Here is an 11,600-nt window from a genome sequence, read left to right on the forward strand (position 1 = left end):
TGTTCAACACAAGACTCGTATATTAAAACCCAAACCAAAGAACCACATGATTGTTTAGCTACAATAGCAAATATCAATAACATTTGAAACACATGAATTGTAGAATTATGGCGGGCCCTGTTCTTGTTCCGAAGCATATAATTATATGCCTATATAAAACAATGACTTGATTTTAAGGACACTATCATCGATCAATTATATGCTAAAATTACATGAATTATGGGCCTTCTTCCCCAGCATATAAACCTTCAATAAAACGAGAATCATCACGAAACAGAACGCTGCCGATTCAGCCGAAAATAAATTGGACTTCATAGTTGAAACACCCGGCATCAGAAAATCCAAAAATATGGGCAATAGTATTTCATAATATTTGCTCAGAAAATGTACATACATGAATTTTGAATCAAAGAATATTTATATAATATATATATATATCATATATGATGCCTCTAGCCTCACTAGATAATGAAGCATTCTTCATTTTCCTTCAAAATCCCTAACGAGCCGAAAGAGCTGGAGCAGGTCAGTTATCATATCATTCAGTTTCAGCTACAACAATGCCCTGCTGAGTCAAAATCATTAGTGTTGCGAGATATTGTGCCAAATCCAAATGGATCTTCTGTGCACATAAATTCATGTGTAGCAACAAAAACATCTTCATCTTGATTCATGAGAAGTGTGGATTGGTAGAAGTGGTTCCATCTCATTTCTAATGCTTATTTTATGAGCCGCCTGCACAATGCCATTAGCTGATGTATAAGTATGGTGATAAACCAAAACAAGAAAACCCAAAAATACCAGTACTTTCAGAGACATTTACAGAACATCCCTGTAATTTTAAATAGTTACTAAAATACCCCTCTGTGGTAAGTGAAGTTTATATTACAGGAAGGCATCCTGGTAGTGTTTTAAAAAGTGAAGGGTCTCATCATCCTTACCTCTTCTGAAGCACCTGTAGCCATGTTTAATAAAGATGAGTCCTTTGTCCTGCAAGAATGTAAAGATCATATGATGAGAGATGGAGAGGAGATTTAAATTCATGTCGATAATCACAAGAAGCAGTTCAACCTACAGGTCCAACTACAGTATGAATGCAAGTCCAAAAATAGTACAATAAGAGAGTAAGAGAGAGGAGACATTTCACTTCATAGGAGTAACCCCAAAAAACATGCATTTCTAACTTAAAAGTATTATAGAACAGTTTGCAAATGTTTCATGTAAGAGAAACAGTCTCAGCACACAGCATTCTAAGATTTGGACACAGATGATAGCCTACTTGATAAACTCCCTCTAGAAAGACTTTTTATATGAAGCAGCCCATTTCAGAATATGTGCATATTATATCTATACAACGGTAAAGATGTTTACATTGTGTTCATTTCACCATCCAATGGATGTTGGTCGGACTCCTTATCTTTTGGTTTCGAGAGTGAGGAGAAGAACTGCAACCAGGAAGCAATCCAATGATGGAGGTGGTCATCAGTACACATTCCATTTTAAATGCAATTATAATATTTTCCCAGCACATATAAATAGCATCCTGTATTCCTAACCTGATGCATCGATATGAAGACAATTGAAACACCAAGAATGAAATTAATTGTCAAGGTGTGTCCAAAGAGAGCTGCAGATGCCAACCCAGTAAAGATGGTGGCGACAGTTGAAGAGTATTTCTTTAAGATTGTATCTGGTATTTGATAAAGAAATTCAGTATTAGTATTCTTGATACCACAAAAAACATTTTCAGTGCGAAATAGTGTTTCTTGAGGAATGCAAATATTATTGTTTGCTTCATTCAATACCGACCAAAAGTTCAAATGAAGGTACTCTTTAAATGTACTTGACAACTCAAATAATTTTCACAGGTTCTATGTAATCAATGTTTATCCACAACCATGAACTTGATCGATTTCGTAATAACTCTATCTGATATTCCAAGCCACAAGACATTTACATAGTCAAATTTACACTTTAACTGAGACTGGAACCATTGCAACATCAGACTTATTATAACAGATCCTCAAATTTATTGAAAAGACAAACTCACACTCAGAACTTCCATGATAGATTAACTAAAAGAGGTTGAGTCATACCAGCATATTTGAAAAAGAAGGATGAGAGTATTCCTTGGGCTGCATTGTTAAGGATGAGCAGCATTGTGGCTTTGGAATGCCCATGAAAAACATCAAGGTGGTTCCCTCCTATTTAACATAATTAAAGTAGGCATTAAATTAATCAATAACATCATGCTAGAAAGCCCAGAAAATACTTGTTATAAGATAAAGCCAGCATATGAAAAATGGTCTAAGAATTAAATATTCAAGGGTAAATACAAATGCCGGTGTGTCTCCGTCATTGCATGATCTTGAGTCTCCAAGAAATCAAATATGAAAGTGAGCCCTTAAAATGTTTTATTGAACAGAGAAATGCCTATATTTTTCTTATATTTATGCGTATTAGTCATGTGTGAGGCACACACTTCTCTCCCCAGTTGCCAAAATTGTATATCATTTATCCACCTGCTCTTGTATGCAAGAACATAAGGTCAACAGAGTACAGTTCCAAAGGGAATAGGATCACCAATACTCGTCATTTGTTCTCAAAAGACTTTACTTAATCACTCAACTATATATAGAGTTTTTTTATATGAAACTCCCACTAGTTCAGACCTGAATATATCACTAAATTGGCATGTGCAAACACATGTTGGCAACAGAATCAGATAGAAGTGCTACATGAGGTGAGGAGTGAAACTGAAATCCAGCAGATCCCCAGCCCGGTTCCCCAACACTGAAGATTTTCCCTGGCCAAACTAAGACAATAGCCAGTGTAACAGCACATGTTCATGGGAATATCAAGGAATCTCGCTTTAGAGCTACCCATTGCATGCTCAAAGGAGACAAACTAGAAAGGAGGGGCCTATATAAGGTGCACTCTTGGGAGATGGCATAAACAGAGCCGGCCAGTGGAATTGAACCAACTGTTTGTGTACGTCAAGGTACGGAAGCTCTCCAGGAGCTTCTGGATCTTAAAGACTGATATCATCCTACGGCTGTAGTCTGGCGCACTATATGTTGTTATCCACTGGCATGCTCAAAGAAGACAAACTAGAAAGGAGGGGCCTATATAAGGTGCACTCTTGGGAGATGGCATAGCCGGCCAGTGGAATTGAACCACCTGTTTGTGTACATCGAGGTACGGAAGCTCTCCAGGAGCTTCTGGATCTTAAAGACTGATATCATCCTATGGCTGTAGTCTGGAGCACTATACGTTGTTATCCACTGGCAAATGCCTGTGCGGCTGTCATAATCATTCCTTCTCTTTTCTTGTGTGAATTTTGTTTTGATCACCACTGTAGCTGTATCTATACTGTTCCCATCATCTTGTGATTTGTCTTGCCGAATGTCCTCTTCCTATTAACATGCATGATTTTTTTCTCCTTGGTCTTTTATACAGCAAGGCCTTATATAAGCCAAATAAAGATATCAGAAGTACTAATATTACCATATAACTCGAAAAGAGACAGGGAATCCTCTATTTAATAAAAAAAATCATTAAAGATGTGCAAATCAAAACACAATACAAACCAGAATGACAGGCAAAACATTGCATCTGCGACATACATGATCAGTGCCCAATAATACTTTAACTCGTATACCAGCATTTATTTCTTGTAATCCTAAATGTGCAAATCAATCACTGAGCTTATACCCTATATTCAAAGAGTATTGATATTGAACATCTAATACCCAAAATTAGGAAACTCTAATTTATTAATGTATCTTATTATTTTCTATGAGCATCTCAAGTACACAGTCAATTAGAAAATAAACACACACTTCTTGTAATAACTGAAGATGCTGTAAATGTTCGAAACCTTGAAAAGCTGTTGTTATAATAATAGCAATGAGGTTGAATATTGCACCATAACCATATAGAAACAGATTCTGCAGAACATAGGAGAATGAGGTCTTATGAACTTCTGTAGGTAACTTCTTACAATGACTAAACGTACAGTAGGAAACTTTACATAGCCATTACCTGTAGGTATATGCTTGTATCAAACTGACTCTTTAAGGCATACTCATTGAATACAGATGCTAGAGATGGCACTGTGATCTACAATACATTCAAAGCATCTTTAACCACTTGAAACAATATGCTACCGAACGCGATAGAAGAGGGTTTAGGGTTGCACTCACAAAAAATAAGGTGTAAATATAGGCACCAGTTGCTTCTGGAAAACCGAAGGTCGTGCCTGTAGGTGTTGCTCGCAGCTGATTGACACTGATTCCAATCAATAGAAGCCCTAAGGCTTCCCACTGTTTAATTAAATAGGGTAAGTTCAGGGCAAGATTTGATATTTTAACAAATCATATAATCATTTAACATTTAACATTTAACATTTAACATTTACGCATTTTCATTCTTTAGCATCACTGACTAAATAGCTTGAAGAACTACCTAGTAAAAGGCCAATTGAAACTCTCATCATAATTTACGAAATCTAAATTCTGTTTCAGATCACTATGAATCTTACGGCCTACATAGAATATGATGATTTGCACAAATGGATCTGTGAATACTGTATCAAAATACAAGTGACGACCTTTGAGATAATTCAACAAGTCTCAAATTTCGAAGGATCAACATGTTGCACATGCATTGTGTTAATTTGCGTATGTGTCTTAATCAGTCTTAATGCTGTATGAATATATCTTTGAAACTGCCAAATATTTTCAGATGGCAATTTCTTTGAAAGGAAGTTCTTCGTCTAAAAACTGTAATGTTTATATATGAGGATGATCATAACAAACCTGCATAACTGTGAACTGGCGTCTCATTATAAATTTCAGTAGCAATGCTATCACAAGCACCTATCAGACAAGAAATTAAGCCAGATTTTAGATTCTTCATTAAATATGTTAAATTTCAAATGAATTGAACAATTTGTTGAGCCATGCCTTCAAGTTACTAAGCATTTTCGTGGCTGCTGGATTGAAATAAAGCTGCAGAAAAGACAACAAGAAAACTGAGTTGTGTTAATGAGAACAATTGGAAGCCCACAAGGCAGAGCAAACAGTGGCAAGTACCTGCATAACAAACTTAAGGTAGTTGTTGATTGCATATAGAAAAGCTGGGACAGCAAGAAGATAATTCAGTCTTCCGGCCTGAAACAAGTATGCACATTCTATGCTGAATATATGTCACTGCTTTCAAATGATTTGAATAAACATTAACAATAATATTTTTGGCAGCTACTGTTGTTCCTCTTGCACAATGACTAATAATCAACAAGCTAATCATGGTATTCTACAAGTTTGTTACAACCTTTTAGAAAGTTTCTCATTTATTTGAATAAACAGCAATAATACTATTTTATGGCAACCAATTTCATCTCTGGCACTAGGAATACTCATGGAGTAATAAACAATTACTGTCGGCGTTGCAATTATTCAGTAGATAAGAACATAAATTGAGACAATAAACTTAGACAGCTGCCCATTTAATGACTGTAAAATTGGAATGGCTCAATGGCTTGACAAATTAAATTTTAACACAGAACTCCAGTTTTGATAATCACATTGATTCTTTGATACACTTGCTTTCCAGATTACCAGAATACTCAACAGTCGATCACTATCTCAGGAGCAATTAATACTCCATTGGACACATTAAGGGTACCAACAATCCAAGACAAATGAGCAATTCTGGCAATAAATGCATCGTTATGTCACCTGAATTATAGAAGGAAGTGAAACTAATGCCTTTTCTCCAGGTCTTCGATTCCGAGTCTGATCCACAAGTTATTTCCATCAATCAGCATGTAAAATAAGTTCATTAGCACACTATTAAACTCACAAATAAAAACATATACATCATCCATATAAAAGAAAAAACCAGCATAGCTAAAGCAAGAAGCAATCATCCTAGACCTTAGGCATGGATGCCTTACACACAATCGAGAAGCAATCACTAAAATCAGCATGTGGCCTGATTCTTAAGGAAGAACGGAATCACAAGATCCATGGGCAGACGGGAAACAATCTGCAATTTATCCCCTCAGGAAGTGACTTAACAAAGAAGAGTTTATAATGGTTATGAATAGCTTCTGCTGCAACAAGCATGGCTTCTGTATTAATTTATCCCCTAGGAAAGTGACTTAACAAAGAAGAGTTTATAATGGTCATGAATAGTTTCTGCTGCAATAAATACGGCTTCCATAATTCTATGGCAAAGGTCATTGACTCTATAACAACCCAATTTCAGCTAAAGAGAACAGGGAAAGTTCAGCTCAAGCTGTAGAAGAGTGTGAGAACAATCACATAAACACAAATGAAAGAGTTTTTACAATTCATGACCTTTTGCCAATAATTTAAATAATCAGCAGAAACCTTAAATTGGTAAGTGTAAGAAGTTAGAGAGTTTGGAAGCTTCTTTTAAAATCCCTCCCATGATGGAGAAGGTTGGAAGATTAAATGGAAATGGTCCTAGTAGTTCAACCATGATGCAGCAACCATAGGAAGATCACCCTAGACACTACAAATCTCTGGGTTTTCTCACCATAAGGAAATGAGTGATAATTTTGCTGAAAATCATTTCTCTACAGTTTCTACAGTTTCGCTGCTCATTAAAGAGCATGTTTCGATGTCCTCTTCAATAAAAGATATGGTTATAACTGTACCAGTGTTCCACAAAAACTGAGTAAACATACTATATCCATTGAAAAGATACTCTAGTCACCTCTATTAAACATACAAGCAAGACAGATTTCCACTTATTATATGTTATTTTAACTACAGCTGTCTGGCATACAAACCTGAAAGAGCAGCATAACTATCGTCACGATAACTTTCGCCAATTCAGTAAGGAAATTCACACTAACGGGACTGAACAGAAATTTTCCATCCACCTTTGACATGTAAACTAAGATGGGCTGCAAAAAAATGTGATATAGATGTTACCAGGTTGACAAGAATTCAAAACAAATAAATTTGCACTCAGTGTTATTGTTCAAACATTATGACCAATCAGAATAAAGGGCCAGGCTCTCTTGTGTCCTAATTACATATTAACAACATAAACGTGATTGATTGAGCAAACATGTGCAAAGGTAGACTCCTAATATCCCACCCAACCATATATTCCCATAACAGAGAGTCATCAGCTGTCCCATGCTACATCCAACATCATTGAGCTTATACCTCAGTATTGGTACGCACATCACAAAGAGAACCATGCATACAGGTAGCAACACTTGCATACAACCATGAGTTCTAAACCTGCCCAAACCATGCATAATGGTAGCAACACTTTTATATAGCCATGTGTCCTTAGTCTGTCCAAACCATGCCCACCTAGGCCATGGCCAGGCAAATTGTTTTGAAAATTTTACTTGAATGAGTGTGATCACCAAAATGCATTAGAAATATTTAATTGACACCTGAAGAATTGAAGATACAATGTGATCTTGCATGCTTTCAAGTTATTACAATGTTTTCCACTATGGATCTGCATTTAATATCCTTTAAAACCAACAATTGATAAGGTGCTTCAGAAGATCCCAAAATAATTTTACCATCAGGATTCTCAACCTAGTAACTTCCTTAAAATTGATCCATACATACTACGGGCATAAAAATGTTCCACTATTGAAGTGCTAACAAAACAGACATTTTTGAACCTTACTTAAGTTCAATTTGTAAGTACAATTAGGCAAAAGTTTCAAATTTCGTACCTGGATACCAAGCAAGCAGCAATCTGAGACCACTAGAATGATATTGAGAAATCTTCTCCTTGAAGACATGTCATTTCTGCGTAGATCATAAGATTTATCATATGCCTTTGAGACAGCCCGTCCATTAAGGGACGAACTGTTTCCAACATTCTTCATGTCTGCAAGATCTGAAAAGACAATGCCGATTCTTCAGATGTCAGGAATCAAAGAAATATTTTCATTCGAGATCGGTGAAACAGATCAGGAATGTCTGTAATGAAAGCTGCGAGATCGAGGAAGAGAGGGCAAGATTTAGTCAATCTACAGATCCACAGTATGTTTCATCTTAACCATCAAGTAAATATGTGATATTGTGGACAAACAATAGGGATCTAAGAGCTGTGATAAACATTGACAATGTTGAATACGACATAGTCAGATCACAGGAAATTTAGATGATCACAAGCTCAGTGCAGCTTCGAGCTGAATGATAATACAAAGGTGAAATTTTTTATTTGTAATTGAGGGAGATTGCAAGACGTGTGACAAGAGATAAAAAAAAATGCCAAAGATAAAGATAGCAAGAAGCAGCAGAATTTAGTCGAAGATTTACAAAAAAAAGAGAATACAGAAAAGAATTTCCAATCATTCCTGTAAGATATCTAACACAGGTGAGGATTTCGATGATTCCGATGGCAAGATCAAGAAGGAGAACAAAATGAATTTACTCAATGATTTGGACTATAGATATATTTAAACACTTCTTGCACGACCAAGTAAGGATGGGTGATAAAACCCATCCATAGGAAGCTAATGGGATCCTTGACAACAGATCAAGAAATTCGGTGATCAAAACCATAAGATCAGTCGAGGAGGAACTGCGATAAATTAGTGAATGATTAGGGACAATGGACAGAGATGCACAAAATGGACTCGAGCTGAAGGATCAAATAAAAGATGTGATATTGCGCCCTGAAAGGTAGGGACTTCTGAGAGAGCTCGCAAGATCACTGACACGGATCAAGACTGCGAAAGGACGAAAAAGAGACGGCGGGGAGGCATCCAAACGTTTCCGATGATGATCTACTGCAGATCGTGTGATGACATTTACCTGGAAGCAAAGGATTTGGGGGAAGGGAAGCCGCTACGATCTGGATTCTGCAAGGCAAAGGATTTGGAGATGCGCTAAGGAATTTTCGGAAGGCAGGAGGTGTGGCAGAGCCCCCCTCGTTTCGGAGATTCCAGGAGATCGAAACGCGTCGGAAACCCTAACCCTAATCTCCCTGTTCTGTTGTGGACAGAGACAGAAGAGACAGAAGAGACAGAGATTTGACTGCATACGTAATTTACTCAATACAACAGAAACAGAGAAAAGAGAAGAAACTATACTATGTATGACCTCTGCCCAATTGCCCAAAACAAATCAAATATGTGGATGAATTTGTCCGGCCGGCCGGACATTCGGCCGGACACACCCCCCCCCCCCCGGTTCGCCTCCCGTGTTTTTGTCCGGCCCGAGACGACCCCCCGGACACCCCACCCCATTCGCCTCCCGTGTTTTTGTCCGGCCCCAGACAACCCCAGGACACCCCCCATCAACCTCCCATGTTTTTGTCCGGCCCCAAACAACCCCCCTCGGACACCCCCCATCAACTTCTCGTGTTTTTGTCCGGCCCCAGACAACCCCATGACACCCCCCATCAGCCTCCCGTGTTTTTGGCCAACCCAAGATGACCCCCCTCGGACACCCCTCGTCAGCCTCTCATGCTTTTGTCCGCCCCGAAAGGACCCCTGCACACGCCCACATTCGCCATGCTTTTGTCCGCCCCAAAAAGGACCCCTGCACGCCCACATTCGCTAGGGAGATCCACGCGTGATATGCCAGCAGACCCTTCGCCTTGCTCTTTCCTAACGGACGAGCACATACTTGTCTCTAGCTGTTATATATGTATATCGTGCCACTCAGTGATCCGATTTTCTCTGTGCCCGCCCATTGATAAATGCGGTGATATGCTAGCGGACCCTTCGACTCGCTCTTTCCTAAAGGACGAGCATGTACTTTTCTCGAGCTGTTATATATGTAGATCGTGCCACTCAGTGATGCGATTTTCTGTGTGCCCACCCATTGATAAATGCGGTGGTTATGCCCGAGTCAATTGCAGTACATGAGACATTAATACTCCATCCATCATGACAAGGAAGTATGAGATATATGATCTTCTTGCATGTGCTTCGAGTATTTTCAATACATTAGGACATTACTCTAGTTGAACTGGCAATATATGATCATAACATATCGAAAAGTCCACCCACATACGCTTCTAAGTGCCTCGTCAATATCGAAATTAGGTTCCTCTTTCCCCGATTCTTCAAACCACACACTTCGTCTTCTTAAGACACCTGTTCTCTCTCGTTGTCATTGCCTTCATAACAAAATGTATGCATTCGATGATTGAGCAGTGGACGAACTTCTTATTCGAGGAGGCAAGGATTTGCCCGAGGTTCGCAAGCTTTTTTTTAAAAGTTTTTCCCTTTTCTCTTCTTTTTCATGACCCACCCACCCATCATGGCCCATGGAAGACCATCCATGATACATCTATGGTGTGCCCATGATGACAAGAAAGTACCCTTAGCATACAATTTTCATGGGAAACCCTTGGCGCGTCCTTTAAGCTAAACTTGCCCTTTTGATTTATTTTTTTCGAGCAAGTATGTTTGTTTTTTGTTTTTTGTTTTTTGTGGGTGGGTGGGGGGGGGGGGGGGGCTAATGTTGTTGACAGATTGAATGCAACCAAACCCCCTTTAAGAAAATAATGGCACTAATAAAAAGCATTTGTTGGAGAAAACCGAAAATCACATCTTCTTTTCATGTTAAGGGCTTGGCTCGTATTCACTCGTTGAACATGTTTTAGAGGAAGCGTTGAACACATAACTCCTCAAAGAGAAGAAAAAACTAACATTTTCAAACTCGGAAAACAAGTGGTTTTTTTCTCTTCCAAAGAGTGGTTTATTGCCACTTTGAACTCGAGCCAACCCATTTATGGTTTATTTATTTTTTGTTTCAAGAGTGGGTTTGCTTTCGCCATCTCTGGGGCCCTAGAATCAAATTTATCTTACTATTTATTTAGTCGAATTTTTTATTATTAAGTATGCTTTTAAGAGGCATACCTTTTGTTTTCTTTACTACTACAAACACGTGCTCATTTCAACGAGGTTCTCAATGGGTCTCTCAATCGCTATATCCTATAAAACTTGACACAACACTTAGCCACACGTCAACATCGGGTTTAGAGCCCCCTTAAGGAGTGACATGATCGAGCACACACGTACTAGGGTCTCTGTAGAAAGTTCCAATATCCCTACTTTTCACCTTATGGTGTGTGTCCCACTTGGAAAACAACTTTATCATATATCTTACACTCTTTTGCTCTCGGCCTTCGGTTCCAACATTGTTTAATGAAGAATAAATAATGAGTCCACCCCTTGGGGTTTTTGGAACTAATGAGAACAATCACCAGTCAAAGACAGCTTGCTAGGTAATGCACGTGTTGGAGTGGTAGTTGAGACCCAATGAGCTTTAACTCATTTTATGGTGCATGCAAAACAGTGATCTCGTGTTGGAAGATACCAAGGGGCTCCATATGGGGGTGGGATGCCTTGTTAGACAATCTCCGCTCTCGCATGATATTATACTATACAGGACCAAACATAGCACAACATTTTATTATGTTATATAGTTGGTCCGAAGCATTGGGGAGGCCTTCGTCCTCTAGTAGGTTCCGAGAAGAAGAACTTATAAAGGAGATGGAGACTTATAACTGACTTGATTAAATCGGTGTGTTGATTGGTTCTTGCCCTTCTCTCATCGTGACTATGAGAT

The 11,600-nt window shown here is 38.5% G+C and overlaps 1 protein-coding gene across 1 annotated transcript; it reads right to left on the reverse strand.

Annotated features, from left to right (window-relative positions):
- Positions 1–344: 344 nt before the first annotated feature.
- LOC147847471 (CMP-sialic acid transporter 5-like) lies at positions 345–8,015 on the reverse strand. Its single transcript, XM_087339149.1, has 14 exons — positions 7,742–8,015; positions 6,824–6,940; positions 5,742–5,798; positions 5,097–5,174; positions 4,968–5,012; positions 4,821–4,880; positions 4,206–4,325; positions 4,045–4,122; positions 3,881–3,950; positions 2,097–2,204; positions 1,557–1,690; positions 1,372–1,445; positions 942–990; positions 345–735 (listed from the first exon to the last, which is right to left on the reverse strand). The coding sequence occupies exons 1-14, from the start codon at positions 7,895–7,897 to the stop codon at positions 661–663; spliced, it is 1,221 nt and encodes a 406-aa protein (XP_087195275.1). The 5' UTR covers positions 7,898–8,015; the 3' UTR covers positions 345–660.
- Positions 8,016–11,600: the final 3,585 nt, after the last annotated feature.

The sequence above is a fragment of the Azolla caroliniana genome, unplaced genomic scaffold (assembly GCF_043228905.1).
Source record: "Azolla caroliniana isolate FFs.n. ecotype wild unplaced genomic scaffold, voAzoCaro1.0.p SCAF_967, whole genome shotgun sequence".
NCBI classification, from domain to species: domain Eukaryota; kingdom Viridiplantae; phylum Streptophyta; class Polypodiopsida; order Salviniales; family Salviniaceae; genus Azolla; species Azolla caroliniana.